Source organism: Rhinolophus ferrumequinum, chromosome X, assembly GCF_004115265.2.
Source record: "Rhinolophus ferrumequinum isolate MPI-CBG mRhiFer1 chromosome X, mRhiFer1_v1.p, whole genome shotgun sequence".
Lineage (NCBI taxonomy): Eukaryota > Metazoa > Chordata > Mammalia > Chiroptera > Rhinolophidae > Rhinolophus > Rhinolophus ferrumequinum.
Window position 1 is genome coordinate 111,922,231 of NC_046284.1, and position 17,267 is coordinate 111,939,497.

At 42.3% G+C, this 17,267-nt stretch overlaps 1 protein-coding gene across 3 annotated transcripts in view; it reads left to right on the forward strand.

Annotated features, from left to right (window-relative positions):
• MAP3K15 (mitogen-activated protein kinase kinase kinase 15) overlaps nt 1–17,267 on the forward strand; it is a 120,626-nt gene that overhangs the window by 88,862 nt on the left and 14,497 nt on the right. For all 3 annotated transcript variants that reach the window (XM_033106905.1, XM_033106889.1, XM_033106897.1), the window contains exons 14-18: nt 3,330–3,417; nt 5,543–5,676; nt 7,860–7,987; nt 10,193–10,323; nt 10,560–10,665. In XM_033106905.1, coding sequence (XP_032962796.1) covers nt 3,330–3,417; nt 5,543–5,676; nt 7,860–7,987; nt 10,193–10,323; nt 10,560–10,665 — 587 coding nt within the window. The remainder of the gene's footprint in view (nt 1–3,329; nt 3,418–5,542; nt 5,677–7,859; nt 7,988–10,192; nt 10,324–10,559; nt 10,666–17,267) is intronic.

The window sequence follows — 17,267 nt, forward strand, 5'->3', positions numbered from 1 at the left end:
TAAGTGCATGTTTTTATGTGGCCATATGTTTCCATTTCTCTTGGAGCCAAATTACTGGGTCTTATGGTAACTCTGGTTTAACCTTTTGAGGAATTGCCAGACTATTTTCTCATTTTACAGTCCCATCAGCAATGTATGAGAGTTCCAGTTTCTCCATGTCCTTGCAACACTTGTTATTGTCTGTCTATTTGATTATAGCCATCCTAGTGGGTGTTAGGTAGAATCTCATTATGGGTTCGATTTTCATTTCCCTAATGACTAATGATACTGAGCATCGTTTCATGAGCTTATTGACCATTTAAATATCTTCTTTGGAGAAATATCTACTCAAATCCTTTTACCAATTAAAAAAATTTTAACTTTTTATTTTGGAAAATATTTAGACCTATAAGAAAGCTTCAGAAAACAGTACAAAGGATTTCCATATATGTTTCACCCAGAATTCCCCAGTATTAACCCTTTATCACATTTGCCTTACATTCTCTCTATTTTCATATGATTATTTTTTTCTGAACTGTTTAAGGGTAAGTTGTAAACATAATGCTCCGTTACCTCTAAATACTTTAGTGGGTATTTCCTAAAAACAAGGAGATTCACTTATGTAATCACAGTACAGTTTTCTAATCAAGAAATTAAGATTGATATGGTACTATAATCTGCAAACCTGATCCAAATTTTACTTATTGTCCCCCTGATGTCCTTTATAGCAAAATAAAAGATTTTTGCTCTGGTCCATGATGCAATCCAAGATCACATGTTGCATTTAGTTATCATGTCTTTATAGTCCCTTTATCTGGAACTGTTCTTCATCAGTCTTTGTCTTTCTTAACTTAATGCTTTCCAAGAGCACAGGCAGTTTATGTTGTGTAGCCCTTCGATTTGGGTTCTTTTGATGTTTCCTCATGGTGACATTAATGTTAGGCACAGAAGTGATGTTGTGTCCTTCTCAGTGCATCACACAATCTTTGTCTCATTACTGGTGATATTAATTTGGGTCACCTGGTGAAAGTGGTATTTGCCAGGTTTCTCCAAACTTTGTCCATTTTTAATTGGGTTATTTATATTGTTATTATTGAATTGTAAGAGTTCTTTATATATTCTGGATACAAGTCCCTTATCAGATGCATGATTTGCAAGTACTTCCATTCTGTGGGTTGTCTTTTCACTGGGTTGATGGTATCATTTGAAGCACACAACTTTTTAATTTTGATGCAGCCCAGTTTATCTAATTTTTCTTTTGTCATTTGTGCTTTTGGTGTCATATCTAAGGTGGCTTTGCCTAACCCAGGGTTTTCTGTGGTGTTTATGTTTCCTTCTAAGGGTTTTATAGTTTTAACTCTTATGTTTAGGTCTCTGATTCACACTGAGTTCATTTTTGTATGTGGTATGAGGTAAGCGGTCCAACTTCATTCTTTTGCATGTGGATATGTGATTGGCCCAGAACCATTTATTAAAAAGACTATTCTTTCTACCATTGAATGGTCTTGGCACTCTTAGAAAATCAGTTGACCATAAATGTGAGAATTTATTTCTGGATGTTCACTTCTATTCCATAGATCTATATGTCTATCCTTATGCCAATAGCACATTTTCTTGATACAGTAGTTTTGTAGTAAGTTGTAAAATCAGAAAAGGTGAGTCATCCAACTTTGTTCTTGTTTTTCATAATTGTTTTGGCTATTGTGGGTGCTTGCATTTCCATGTGAATCTTCATATCAGTTTGTCAATTTCTACAAAAAAGGCAGATAGGATTTTGACAGGGATCGCATTAGATATGTAGATCAATTGGGGAAGCATTGCCATCCTATCCATATTAAGTCTTCCAGCCCATGAACTTAGGATGTCTTTCTATTTGTTTAGGTCTCTTTAATTACTTTCTTTTTAAAAATTTATTGGGGTGACAGTGGTTAGTAAAATTACATAAGTTTCAGGGGTACACTTCTGTATTACATCATCTATATATCACATTGTGTGTTCACCACCCAGAGTCAGTTCTCTTTCTATCACCATATATTTGACCCCCCCCTTACCCTCATCTACCACCTCCCTCCCCCCTTACCTTTTGGTAACCACTAACCTATTGTCTGTGTCTATGAGTTTTTGTTTCTTTGTTTGTTTGTCTTGTTCCTTTGTTGTTTTCAGTTTTATACACCACATATCAGTGAAATCATATGGTTCTCTCAATATATTCAGCTTTGATTGATACTTCCAATAGTTTTCCAAAGTGGTTGTATCAATTCACACTCCCACCAGCAATATATGAGAGTTCCAGTTCCTCCGCATTCTTAACAACAATTGATAGTGTCTTTTCATTTTAGTTATTCTGGTGAGTGTATACCATATGTCTCCTAAGAAGCCTGACTCATATTTCCCAGCTTTTAAAGATTATAAGAAGCAAGGAGGGATGGCTTATTTAGACAAAAGAACATTTTAATGTTTTGTGGAAATTATTTGAAAGTGTCCAGTATTCTTCCCTGCCATCTTAAGAGAGACTACTGAATAGAAGTTTTCTAATGAGTCATATTACTTGTGTGCAAGTAACAACTGCACAGGTCTAGAAAGTGACTGATGTGGCCCAGCTGCGTTTGTGAGAAAGATTATTGGGTAATTGTTGATACTAAGCTTAATCTGTGTGAACAGAATGATGAGACCACCTTGTGCATTTCCTTCTTACTCACCTCTCCCCTTGCACAAGAGCTTATTTCTAAGAACTGGAGTGTCTACGACTTGAGAGGTGATGGTCCCACTGTCCTCGACACTGATTAAATCATCCCTGGACAACTTGTCTCAGGGCCAGATTTGAAAAGTAAGACAGTGATACCTTTGAAGAATTATGTTAATGGGGTGACGCACAAACAAATCCTGGGGGAAACATTGAGGGAAAAAGGAGGAAAGACTTATAGGGACATAGTAAATTTCTAGTGGGCTGTTATGTAGAAAAGGGATTAATTCTAAGGAATCCATGGGTGGGACCCGCACACAAGAAGTCTTAGTTCAATATAAGTGAAGCATTTCTCATTGAATTCTCCAAAGAATAAGCTGCTTTGTGAGGTAATGAGTTCTCTGTCATTGGAGGTATTCAGGCATCAATTGGCCAGCCAGTTGGTAGGGATACTGTGTAGCAGGGATTCAAGTATCATGTGAGTATTTGAACTAGATTAGATAACTATTAAAGTACCATGTCAAGTCAAGGAGTAGGTTGATTGATTGTTCCAAGAACTTGTAAAAGCTTGGTTTATATTAATCACAATTCAATGTGAGAAGGCTAAAGTAAAGGTAAGGAATGAAAGTGATCATAATTAGCATCTTCGTGACATTTGCTGTTCTAGGTTTTGCTCTTTGGTCAAAGAGATGATAACCAATGCAGCGGGCAGTACAGTGGAGCTGGAGGGAGAGACCGATGGGGACACCTTAGAGGTGAGTCACAAAAGACCTAGAACATGGAAAAAGTTATTAGGTTGGTGCAACATTAATTGCGGTTTAACAGGTTAAAAATAATTGCAAAAACTGCAATTACTTTTGCACCAATCTAATATTTATTGTGTCTTTGATGAATAAAGAAAATATCCCATTTTTGTGTAAAAATTCTTTATATATATGTTTTAAAATACTCCTTTTTGAACAAGCTAGCTATCACTATCCATGACTTTCAGAGATTAAGTTTAATACATTTCAGGAGAAACACTTATTACTTTGGGATCCTCTCAGCCAGGATGTTTAAGAATAATTTGGCGTGAACTAGACTAAAATTTCCTTTTGTGCACAACCGATGGAAAAGTTTTGTCTAAGCCAATTAATATTTGTGAGATTACAAGAGAAATAGTTGGCCAACTGGAAGCAGACCTTTTCATTTATGCCTAAAATAACTTTAGTTACATCTACTTGCATGATATATTAAATATCACAATTTAAAAACCATTTTTAAGAAAGTGGGATCATCATAAGCTCTTTTGAACAGCACAGTTGTGTCTACCGTTACACATATATTTAAATCGTGTGTAATTATTCAGATTTGCCGTTAATTCAGGTTCTCCCAATGATTGCAATTTAAGGAAATTTTACTATACTTTCAAGTTAGACTTAAATTAATTCATTGTGGCTTCTCTGAGGAAAATATCAAAGGGGTTCATTTTAATAATTGAGTCAGGTACTTGAAGTCTTAGCTTAGAATCAAAGTTTATGGTAGAAATGAACTTAGTGATGTTCTCTGAAGATGACAGATGTGGGAGCGGAGAAAGGTGTGAGATAAAAGCCTTTTATGGAGCAGGCTGATGTCTGGTTGAATCAGGCAGTGATGGGGACCCATTAATAACCTTAATTGTCATGAGCACCCCTAGAAGTAGATGGGAAGGGACACACACACACACACACACACACACACACTTCTGTGGGCTTCTGTAACTCAGCAGTGGAGCATAGAAAATGACAGAAAGAATCCATTGCTGCCTCTGCTTTAAATAGGTATTGCTCAGCATAGAGTTCCATCTGCTTTTTTTCCCCCCCATCTGTCTTAATCTTTGAGAAGAATCAACTGGAATACAGCTGTGCACCAATTTTTGTTGGTAAGTTTAGGGGAAGAAAATAGCAATCCTAATTGTAGGTCAAATTTTTTACAGTATGTGTAATGTTAGATCTATACATCTAAAAGGAGAGCGGCGAGCCCAGCATATGTACTTTGTATTAAGACAGTTTTATTGACCTTCAATTCTTTTCTTGGCTGTAGAAAGAGATTTGTTTCCTGACAAGTTAAAAGGGTTCATGCAGGAAGACACCTATTTTGGGTAGTTGACATGCTAAGGAGCATTTTTAAATTGCAGCATTAAAGTGGGGAGAAATGTCCAAAAGTTGAGCCAGCTAAGTTACATATGAGCCATATTGTTAAATTTTTTAGATTCCATTTCATAAAATCATGTTATGAATATATGATAACTGAGAATTCTACCCCTTCAAAGTGATTAATGAAAAGTACATAACCTAGGGCCGGCCCAGTGGCTCAGGTGGTTAGAGCTCCATGCTCCTAACTCCGAAGGCTGAGGGTTCGATTCCCACATGGGCCAGTGGGCTCTCAACCACAACGTTGCCAGTTCAATTCCTCAAGTCCCCCAAGGGATGGTGGACTCCGCCCCCTGCAACTAAGATTGAACAGGGCACCTTGAGCTGAGCTGCCGCTGAGCTCCCAGATGGCTCAGTTGGTTGGAGTGTGTCCTCTCAACCACAAGGTTGCCGGTTCGACTCCCACAAGGGATGGTGGGCTCCCGACACAACTAAGACTGAAAGGACAACAACTTGAAGCTGAACGGCACCCTCCACAACTAAGATTGAAAGGACAACAACTTGACTTGGAAAACAGGCCTGGAAGTACACACTGTTCCCCAATAAAAGTCCTGTTAAAAAAAAAAAAGTACATAACCTAAGAAATGTGACCTGCCTGGTACTCAGATATGTTATTTATACATTTTTTTAAATTGTGGGACAGTGTTTGGGCTCTTATGGGGCTTCTCCACAACTTGTGTGCTTTTTCATCTTGTTTCTCCTTCTTTAGTATGAGTACGACCATGATGCAAACGGTGACCGAGTTGTACTGGGGAAAGGCACGTACGGGGTCGTGTATGCCGGCAGAGATCTAAGCAATCAAGTGCGAATCGCCATCAAAGAAATCCCAGAGAGAGATAGCAGGCAAGTCGGGGTGGGCCTTCCACATTCATCAGTTGTCACCTCCACGCCTAAATCCCATGCCCACCACTGGTAGAGGATTTAAGGATGAAAGCATTATGTCATCAAAAAATGTGTAATTCTCTGCAAATAAGGGTAATTTGCTTTTGTTCTCTGCATATGATAAACAGATTGAGAAAATGGAACCACTTCACATAGAGGCATGTGGATAGCAATCATATTTTAAAGAAAACTATTTTTATTTCCACCCAGCAACTAGATCTAAAGTTTTACATTTTTATGTAGATGGTTGTCTGCAAATATTTAAAAATGTGACTCAGTGCTTTAATTCACACTGTAACAAGTTTAAATGACTATTATTTATTTAGATGTATCATTACAGAAAGTTAAAAGGGGTAAAAACAAATTAGGTTTTTGTAGTACAGACCTTTTTTACACCCTGCCCTTTAACCTCACCCAGAGATTTTGGGCTATTTTTTTTAAACCACCAGTACTACTAACTTACTTCTTGGACATTTTTTAAAGTCTAATTAAATATTTATTCCTTGTTGAATTCATACCCCACCTAATTCTAAACGAGAACATTGTGGTGTTTACTGTCAAGTGTTTTTGTAGAGAAGCAACATACACGGTAATGGCTGCAGCGTAAGAAATAATAGCTGTGTGCTCCACAGCTGTGGTCAGATCATATGTAGTGTTGCCTTCAGTACTGAATACTGATGGCCATGTGCAAACACCCCTCCGTCCAGGTGGTCAGTGAATTATAAGGGGTGGGTTCCACGTAATTTGTAGCAGCTGTAAGACCCATTATTCATTCGTTCATTCACTTGTTCATTCATCTGTTCATTTTTAATGGGATTGCATGTTATATTTCAATTATAAGTCAAGACCTGAAGTGAACTCATCCAACTTCCAAGGCTGAGGAAGATTAAATGACTTCACTAAAGACGTGAAGAAATAAGACTAGGACCTTAGTCTTGAATTCCTCATTCAGTATTCTGTCTCTTATTCTCATGATGGATAGATTGGTTGTTTTGGGGGAGGGAAGACTTGCTGGCATGTGCCACCTCCTTCAATTGGTTGCAGTACTGTTTTGGCTTTCCATTGCCAATAGTTGTTCCTGGAATTTTAGAGCTAGAAGGGACCTTAGAGACTCCCTTGTCCCGTTCCCTAAATTTACAGTCTGAAGTGATAATGTTGGGCCAGGTTCTGGGCTGGCACTGGGGACTGCAAGGGGTCTAGGAGACTGTCCTCATCCCAGGGTGCTCCCAGGTTGGTAGGGAATGCAGAAACCTTGCCTGGGAGCCAGAGTGACAAGTGTCATAATATAGGGACACTGAGCGTTTGTAGAACATAGGAGAGGAATGAATTACTTTTCCTGGGTTCGTTGTGGCAAGTTTGAGAAAATAAATCATCTTTGAGCTGGTCTTTGAGGGATGAGTAAGAGTTTGGCAGAAAAGGAAGCCAGAGGATCTTTTGCTGAGGGAAGAACAGAGCTGTGAAACACAGTGTATTCAGAAAACAAATTGTCTCTTGTGACTTGAATGTAGGATCGAGGCAGTGGGGGCTCTTGAGATGAGGCAAAAATTTTAAAAGATGCAGCCTGACCTGAGTTTGAAGGTTCTCGTGTGCAATGTTAAGCAATATGGTCTTTGTGTGGACTTTGTGAAGAGAAGTGAAATGATGAGGTGAGCAATTTAGAAAGAGGCAATATGGTGGCTGGGGGAGAATAGACAAAGGAGGCCAGAGGCTGGGGCTGGTGGCTGTTGGCTGTAGTCTGGAGTGAGTCTGCGGAATGAGACTAGAAGGCAGCTGAGGACAGAACCTTCTAGAATACCACGCTTCATGGGGGCTGGTGAGAGAGGCAAAGGATGGTTGGAGAGGTCAGGCCCTAACAAGAGCGATAGTGACAACAGCAGCCATTCACTGAGTACCTAACACACAGCAGGCATTCCATTGGGTGCCTGAGAAACTTGACATACTTTGGCCCCCAGCAGCCCCGCGTGGCTGGTATTATTATCCCCTATTTTACAGATGGGAAGCTGAGTAGGCTCAGGGGAACCAAGGAAGAGAACGTTTGCAGAAAGAAGGGATGGCCAGCAGCAGGGCAGGTGCTGGAGAGGAGCGATGTGGACCGCGAGCCCCAGGGGTTCAGCAGGTGACGCTGGCCTGGTTTTTCCTACTAGGTACTCCCAGCCTCTGCACGAGGAGATAGCCCTGCACAAGTACCTCAAGCACCGCAACATCGTTCAGTACCTGGGCTCTGTTTCAGAGGACGGCTACATTAAGATATTCATGGAGCAGGTGCCTGGGGGTGAGTAGTCCTGGTCTTCTGGTCTCACACCAATGGAAATATAATATGTGCATCGTTATCCTTCTTGCCGTTTCAAAAATGATAGACCTTCTAGATGTCAGAGAGCATTTATTTCTCGGAGGAGGTAGATGCCAACTTTCTAGTGTCACATGAACAGTTATTTGTGGTTTGTTAATTCAATCATCAAATATTCATCGAGGATCTGAGTGCTAGCCGCCGGACTGAGCCCTGGAGACAGAGATGAATAAAGCATAGTCTCCGGTCCTGAGGCCTTCACAGTTTAGGAGTTGAAAGGTAGTCTGGAGAAGAGGGGACAGAGGTTTCTTAAAATGCCATTGGAAAATAACATGTTGACAGTGAAATCAAATACCAGTGCTTTATCCACAAAATCTCCAAATGCAGGCAGTATGGTGGCAGGGTAAGAGCTCCTAGGGTCTGGGCCAGACCATCTAATTTGAATTGGTCTTTCTATCTGCAAGTTGTGTGACTTTGGGCAAATTCTTTTCTTGAATAATGTTTTATTTTTCAATTGCAGTTGATGTACATTATTATATTAGTTTCAGGTGTACCACAGTGATTAGACATTTATCCAATTTACAAAGTGGTCACCCCGTTAAGTCTAGTACCCACCTGACACTTTACATAGTTATTACAATATTATTGACTATATTCCCTGTGCTGTACTTTACATCCCCAGGACTGTTTTTATACCTGGCAATTTGAATTTCCTAATCCCTTCCCCTTTTTCATCCACCCTCCTAATCCCTCTCCCATCTGCAACCATCAAAATGTTCTCTGTATCTACAAGATTGTTTCTGTTTTCATTGTTCACTTATTTTGTTTTTTAGATTTCACATATAAGTGAAATCATAGGGTATTTGTCTTTGTCTGACTTAATTCACATAGCATGATATCCTCTAGGTTCAGGCAAATTTTTTCACTTTTCTGTGCCATCAGTCTTCTAAATAAATGAATTGTAAAATTGGAGTAATAATTACTATCATAATTGGAATAGTAATTATTGGAGTAGTAGTGACCCTATCTTAGTTGGTTGTTGGATGGACTAAATGAGAAAATGTATGTAAAGCTCTGAAAATGGTGCCTGGCAGAGAGCAAGAACTCAGTAAGTACTCACCTAAAAATAATAATAATTAAATAATAATGATAATTATGACCTAAATGCAAATGTAAAAATTTTAGTTAGAAATCTGTATTCATTGATTCATTCAACCAACAATTATTAAGAGCCTACTATTTTATTAGGAGCCTAACCATATATATTAAGAGCCAGGCAATGGGCTACATTTTGAGGGTTACATCAAGTAAAAGTAAACTAGTTTCTTCTTCCCTCAGGTTGCTCACAGTCTAGCAGAAAGTATTTCGGTTGCTGTTCACATTAATTGCTATTCCAGGCATGAGGTTTAAGGATGACAACAGAATTGGAGATAGATATGCACTTCCCCCTTTACAGATGGGGAAACTAAGGCATAGCAAGTTTCCCACAGCACTGTGTAAGGGGGAAGCCAAGATTGGCTGATGCCCGAGGGTCTGCATGACGACCTCTGAAACAGAATGCAGTGAAGAGGGCGTTACTTTTGGCCCAAAGGTTCAATGTTTAACAACGTAATTGGAGGGTTGTGAAAATGGTCCTCCCTGCCCCTGTGGCCTAGCACTAGGGGGCCTCTCACAATGAGGATGAAGAGACCCAACCTCCTCCGATCCTAGTCCCTGTCACCCTAAAGGACCCCTCATTCTGGTCCTGTCCACTTCTGATCTCAGGGCGGGGTATAAAATGTGGCTTTGACCCAAGCTGCATGGCTGAGACACCGGCACTGCAGCGCTGGGCCAGCCCTCCCAAGGTCAGAGAGCATTGCTGCGCTCTCCTCCCGACTGTGCAGCTGAACAGAGCTAAGTGCAAAAGTGGTCCCACTGAATTTCTGGGGCCACAAGGGGTTCCAGTACACCCTTCACCTCTGGTCAGGCTGATGTGCTGATTCACCCCCCGGTCCCTTCCCTGGCTGTGCTGCTCGCACATCTTGGAAACAGGCAACAGAGGCGGAGGAAAGACGTTGCATTTAGCCCTGGTACAGGGAGGTTGGCTGAGTGCTTACATTAGGGAAGCGACATCACCTGCCTTTATTTCCCTGAACTCTTAGAACTGAATCTTTGTCACCCTGACAAGTTTTCTGCTGTGTCTCTTTCCAGGAAGCCTTTCTGCTCTTTTGCGATCAAAGTGGGGGCCAATGAAGGAGCCCACCATCAAGTTTTACACCAAGCAGATCCTGGAAGGCCTTAAATATCTCCATGAAAACCAGATTGTGCACAGAGACATAAAGGTACTTTGTTGTCTGAGCCAAAGACATCTCATTTGTGCATCTCACGTCACATGAACTGCTGGCAGTGTCTGCAGACTGACCAGCTCACAGAACGGAAAGGATGGAGCATGGCAGTCCCCAAAGAGCAAAGTCTAGTCTTCCTAGAGACCTGTGACTGTTTCTTAAGGTCCACATCTGTTTCCTGTTTGTTTATTGAAATCTGTCTTTAAGCATTTGATGTTCTTCTTTTTCCAAAGGGCGATAATGTTCTAGTGAATACCTATAGTGGAGTGGTGAAAATCTCCGATTTTGGAACCTCTAAACGTCTTGCAGGAGTGAATCCATGCACAGAGACTTTTGCTGGTGAGCAGAACAGAGCTTGGCGTGGGGTGGCCATCTTGGAGTTACGCTTGCTGTGTAAGCTGCTCTCCTTCGAGAGTTACTCACTGAGCACCTCAGCGCAGTGTGCGCAATTGCCAATTGAAGTGGATGGTGTGTTGTCCTCAACTTCAAATTGTTTGAACCTTGTCATAATGGCACACTTAGCCACCTACTTGTGGCGACAAGATTCCCTTACTTTTTTCTTTGTCTTCAAAGGTCGGGTAGGTGTAGTGCTCTGCTTCAGGTTTTCTGAGGGTTTCTAACCAATCAGCAAAATGGGGGGGATATCTCTTTTAATAATAGCACATTATCCAGAATTGTGGGTAATTCTGAATAACAGTACTCCCCAGACAACTTAGTAGGACATTTTATTCGTCTGTCATAAAAAGAGCCTGTTACTTGTGTAAGTTCTGGTACCTTGAGCTTTGATAGGATTCCGCTCCTAAGGATGGCTGATTCTTCTGGGGAATATGGTGCTCTGAGGAATTGGATTTTCTTTTCCATGTGTCAGTGATGGAATCATCTAAGTGTTGAGAGGGACCAGATTCACAGAGTGGTCTAAAATCGCCAACTAGCTTTCCATTTACAAGACCAACGAGTAGAATGATGCTCAAAAGCCACTTATGGCTTCTTGAAATTCCAGCTTAAAAGAAGCTATGGCAAAAACTTTGATGGTGGAAAGAAGTACCAATTTTGAATAAGTAAAGGTCTATGGTCACCTAAGCTATAATAAAAGGATCACAAAGATCTTGCTTGATGGAATTATGAAACAACGCTTAGAATGTTATTGCTCCAAACTAAGCTATAAAAACCAGATGACTGTCCTCTGTCCCTGTAGCACCAAGCTGTACAGTGGCTAGATTTGGCCTTAGTTTAGGTGAATAAATGTCTTGGCTTTGAAAGATTTTTCTTCAACAAGAGAGTTATTGTATGTCAACCGCTGGACTCCCACAGTACAGACACATTCCCTACGTAAAGGGAACTTCCATGCATGAGAAATGACTTCAGTTGTAAACCAGGGGAGGTACATACACCTCAAAATGGAAAAATATTCCACCAAAGACGCCACCAGAATCAGCCAAAGAGTGGAGTGAATTTTCATTCATTGTTTATGATACAAATATACGTATATCAACAGGCATGTATGAGTATGTATGTGTATATATATATATATATATATATATATATATATATGAATGGCACTTTTTTTAGTACCTTAATTGATGATGACTTATATCCTCCACTTTGGAAGCCACCTATTAGCTTGGCACTAAGCAACAAGAGGGGCTCTGATATGACGAGGAGTTATTTAAAGACATAAAACCCCCAATAATTTATCTTGTAATTAGCATCCCTAAGGAGAAAAAAATTCACAAAGAAAACACATGTATAATTCATTATCTCATATCACATTTCCCAAGTAATTGGCTTGAGGAGGCATGAATTTTGCATTGCAAAGTAATGCAGGGGTGTTTGGGGAATAATAAAGAAGGGGGTCTCATTTGGGGCAGGAAATTCCCCTGCATATAATTACTCTTTGCAAAACACAGCAGTTCTGTAAAGAAATCTCAGCCGGTTGGTGCAGAACTCTGCTTGGGTGCAAGTGGATGCAGTGAGACTTTTCCACGCAGATGCGCGGAGGCGATCGGAGCCTGGAAGGAGAGCCAGGGGCTTTGGGCAATTCTTGGCCTGAAGTGCTGCCCTCCTGTCTTCCTCCGAAGGGTGTTCCCATGTGTGTTGTGTGTAAACTGGCTAGAGCAGGAGGAAGAGCAATTATGGCCAGGGTCAGCCCCCTTTGCTTTTGTTTTCTTAACAGCTTCATTGGTTTCTAGGAAATTGTCCTAGATATGCAGCCATGGCTTGTGGTTAGGTTTTGAACGTTTCCATCACCCCCAAAAAGGTCCCGGTGCCACCTTGTAGTCAGTTCCTGTTCCCACCCAGCCCCAGGCAGCCACTAATGTACTCTCTGTTTGCATAGATTTGTCTGCTCTGGAGATTTTGTAGAAAGGGAGATACAGTGTGTGGTCCTTTGCATCAAGCTTCTTACACCGCACGTAATATTTTCGAGGTTCACCTGTGCTGTAGCCTGTGTCGGCCCTTGGTTCCTTTTCCAGCTGAATACTATTCCGTCATGTGGCTAGACCACATTCTTATCAGTTAGTGATCATTGGGATTACTGCCACTTTTTGGCTATTGTGAATAACATGGCTGTGAACAGCCACATCAAAACCTTTGTGTGGACACATGTTTTCATTCCTCTTGGGTAGATATGGAGGCGTGGAACTCAGGACAGGAACTCTGTCCTGGTATATGGCTGTAAACATCTTTGGTTCAAATTCGGGCTCAAGCACTTGATAGCTGTGTGAGCTTTGGCATGTTACTTAACCTCTCTGTGCATCAGTTTCTTCATAAGTAAAACAGAGATGCGCACAATACCTACTTCATAGGGCTTTTAAGAGGATTGAATGAGTTAATATTGAGGAAGTGCTTTGAGCAGTACTTGACTCACAGCAAGTGTGATTGAAGTATTTGTTAATTAAATAAAAAAGAACTAATTTGCACGTAGAAGGTATGGGTTATTAGAACTGGCCAGAGCCTTTGAGAGAATCAAGTTTATGGGCATAATTAACATGTTAAACTTGTTGGACTCAGAGGGTGTCGTTATAACAGCCATTTTATTTTATGTCCCACTGCCCTTTACATCCTGCCCAGGGCACCAGTCCCTTCCTGTGACTTCCAGCCACCCTTAGATAACAAAGAAAAAGTCTTAATGGCACTTTGAAAAGCAGACACAGTCTGAACGCAGTACTTGGAAGGATTCAGGCCACTAGATTCATCCCCACGCTGGTTCTCACTGGAAGGGCAGACTCCTCTCTGTGTCTGCTGCTCCAGCAGCAGGCAGCACTGGAGTCGGGGGGGTCCACTTTTTCTCCCCCCCTCACCTATTCCTTCTGCACCAGCTGCAGGAGGAAAGGCAAGGCCACCACCCCACGTTGTCACTTGACTAGCACTGTTCTAAGCTGCCTTTATCTGCTATTACTATTAACACTTCCACGTAGGTCCCTCTGAATATAACTCTGATGGCATGGGCAGGGGCCTGTCCTTTAGCTGACTACCCCCTTGCCACCCCCACCCAATCTTTTACCCCTTGCATTATATCTACCCCTCCATTTTTCCTTGCTGCAGGATCCAGGCTCAGGAAGACTGCCTTTGGTCAGGATTCCTTTTTAAAAGACCCTAAAGGAGTATTTCAACAACAGGTCCCATATCTGATATCTGGGGTTTTGCATCTTTTACTCACTGTCAAGAGTGCGTGGCAATATCCCCAGACCCTGTGGTCCCCCACGCTGTTGCTATAAGCTGCTTTTGTTCCCATGGGAACCAGGCATGTGTGTAGCTTACCTGCTGGGGACACATACATACAAGTGGAGCTCTGAGTGGGTCCCTGAGGAGCCCACAAAGGCTTTGGGTTATGAGGAAGTGGGGTCCCCTCCCACCAGCCCCATCCCTTGGGCAGGGTAACTGGGATGGTCTCCAGGGCCATTACAAGCTGCACCTTGCTTCTCATTTCTATAATTCGTTAATATTAAATTTTGAAACTTTGGGCTCTAATGCAATCTTGAGGGGCCCATAAAAGATGCTAACACGTGTGGCCTCCTTTCAAGTGCGATTGTGCTGAGTGGATAATACCCCAACTTCCCTGATGCGAGAGGGTAGACCTCCCAGCACAACTCTCTCTAAAGAGATCACTTTCAACACCAGCCCCCCTCCAGTCTCTACTTTCTCAACCCTTTGAACCCCTTGATCTGGGTGGGAGGGCCCTGGGGTAAGGACCCATGACTTGTGTAACCACTTGTCTGAGACCCCCATAGAAGCATGCAGCAGAGAGTGGGTCTCTCTCACCCCTTGCCTTGGTATATGGATCAGATCTTGGCACTTCAGTCAAAATGTCTAAACTTTTGTCCTATGCCATGTGTTTTCTTTGTTGGGAATTTGAAAATCTTGCTTGGACAATTATCCAGGACTGCCCACTGGATTTCATGTCCCAAAGGGGCTGGGCCAGTGCCTGCGGGTCTCCTGGTCACCTTGTTCTGAACTCTGTGCCTTTGTGTAGGTATCAGTACTTGAGAGTCGTGGCTGGACAACTGATGGTGAGCAGTGTGTGGGCACACCTGGGGGGGTGCAGTTTAGGGATGGCAGGAAGCCCTTTAGAGAACCATATTTAAGGCAAGCAAATTTTCCATGATTTCTGTATTATTCAGATGCCCCCATGGCATCTTCACTTGGTCTTCTCGCAGAAGCCAGCCTTGGGCACAGTCCCTTGACTGTTTACAATAGTCATGTGGACCCGTCTCTCTGTGCTGGTTGTTTACTATGAACGTATGGTTTCTCTGAGTGCAGTGGTAAATAAAATTGAGCACCCAGTTTTTCCCTGTTACTCTATATCTCCAGTCATATGGAAACAAGTCGCATTATGGCTTTGGAAATCCTTGCATCAGCTGCTCTTATTCAGGCAGCTTTTTTTTTCACTTGTGCTTCTCCAGGATTCAGTGCATAGATCACCAATGTCACAGGGGATAGCTCCAAATGTGGAGACAAGACCTGGCTTCTAGCTTGAGCAAATCCCGTGGCTGCTCTGAGCCTCAGTTTCCTCGGGTATGAAATAAGAATGACAGTAGATAGTATCTCCTCTGCCTGACCTTATGGAGTTGTGAGAGGCAGACAGACAACGTAACCTGGAGATCTTGGTAAGCCACTGAGTGCCAAGCAGAAGTCCGATGCTGTGGCCAGCAGCCTCCGTGGTGCGTCCCACTGATCACCACCTCCTGGTATTCACAGCCCGTGTAATTTCCTCCCCTCAAATGCAGGTCGGACTTAGTGACTTGCCTCCAATGAATCGAATAAGGTTGAGTGGTGTTGACCTGGAGGCTAGGTCAGTAAAGGCAGTGGGGACTCCCTCTTGCTCACTCTCGGATCACTTGCTCTGGGGGAAGCTATGTCTTGAGCGACCCTATGGAAGATCCCACCTGGTAGAAACCAAAGCCTCTTCTCAACCCCCACATGAGTGAGTGGGCTTGCAGGTGGATCCTCCAGCCCCAGTTGAGCCTTCAGATGACTGCAGCCCCCACTGACATCTTGGCTGCGACCTAATGATAGACCCTGGGCAAGATCCACCCAGCCCAGATGTCCCTGGATTCCGACACTTAGAAACTGTGTGAGATCATTGCTGTTGTAAGCTGCTCAAGTTTAGGGGAATTTATTATGTAGCAATAAATAACTAATATGGATGTCATTGCTAAGTCCTTGCCTTTAGAAAAGTTGGTGTTCACTATGGTTCCATATAAAGAAAATCTCCCATTTTATCATTAAGCAGAGTAATCCTTCAATTATGAAACAGTTGTACTAAGGTGGGCAGTTATTTGACCAGGGCCAACAAGCTATTGCAATGCGGTTTTTAGTACTATTTTCTACTGTTGTGTAACTTTGTAAGTTTATTCTCTTGCTCTTTGAAGAATTAATTTTTAGTGATTGCATTAGTCAGGGTCCAGGCAGTAAAATTGAAATCACCCCAGCTCTTTTTATAGAGAGAATTTAATAGAAAGAACTGTTTACTGAGACTGAATTTTCAGAAAGCAGCCTACAGTCCTAGGGGCTTGGGGGAGCACAGAGGAAGGGGATTCGAACCTCTCAGGAGGGGGTGCCTTTGGGCTGGAGCAGGTAACTCTAAGGGGGCATGATGAAGCTGGTTCTGGGAGTATCGAGGGGCATCAAAAAAACTAGAAACTGGAGCCAAGCACTGCCACTGGAACCAACTGAGGGTGCAAAGCAAAGCTTGCTCAGAGGCACAGCCAGCCGACAGGATCAAGTAACCGCCCCTTTGTCCTTCCTTCCAGGCTCTCTCACTCTCTAGCGCCGCCCAGTGGCAGGTCCTAACAGGGAGCAGCAGGCAAAGCAGAAAGATGGTTTGCAGAGTCCCAGACCCAGTGTCACGGAGCAGAACTGAGAGATAATAGCTTAAGAAACAGCACAGTGTCAAATCTTTCCTCAATGAATGAATTATGGATTAGTTAGAAGACACATTCCCTACCACGGCCTCTCTCTCTGCTCTTCACAGCAGCAGGGGATATTGTGTCGTTGGAAGTTCCCTTCCTGGGGCTCTGAGCTTGCCTAACAATGCAACAAGTACTATGAGCTTTCCTCTTGCCCAAACCTGCAACCAACTGAACACTTTGCCACCACCATTGGGCTTTCAGCTGAGAGACCAGAGATGTCATTTCTGCCCTGCTGTTCGGTCGCATTCACTGATCCAACCTGATTTATATTTAACTTTAAATGAGTAAGAATTAAATAAACATTTAAAAATTTTAAGTTAAAATTCCTTTCTTCGGTCTCACCAGCCACATTTCAAGGGCTTACCAGTCATGTGGCTGGTGGCCGTGATAATGAACTGTACAGAATAGAATATTTCCTTTACTGCAGAACATTTTGTTGGTCAGAGCTTTCCTAGAGCCTTTCCAAGGCTCATAGGAAGGGAAAATGCTAATAAGACATTAGATCTTCAAGAGGAGGAGGTAGCAGGCAGC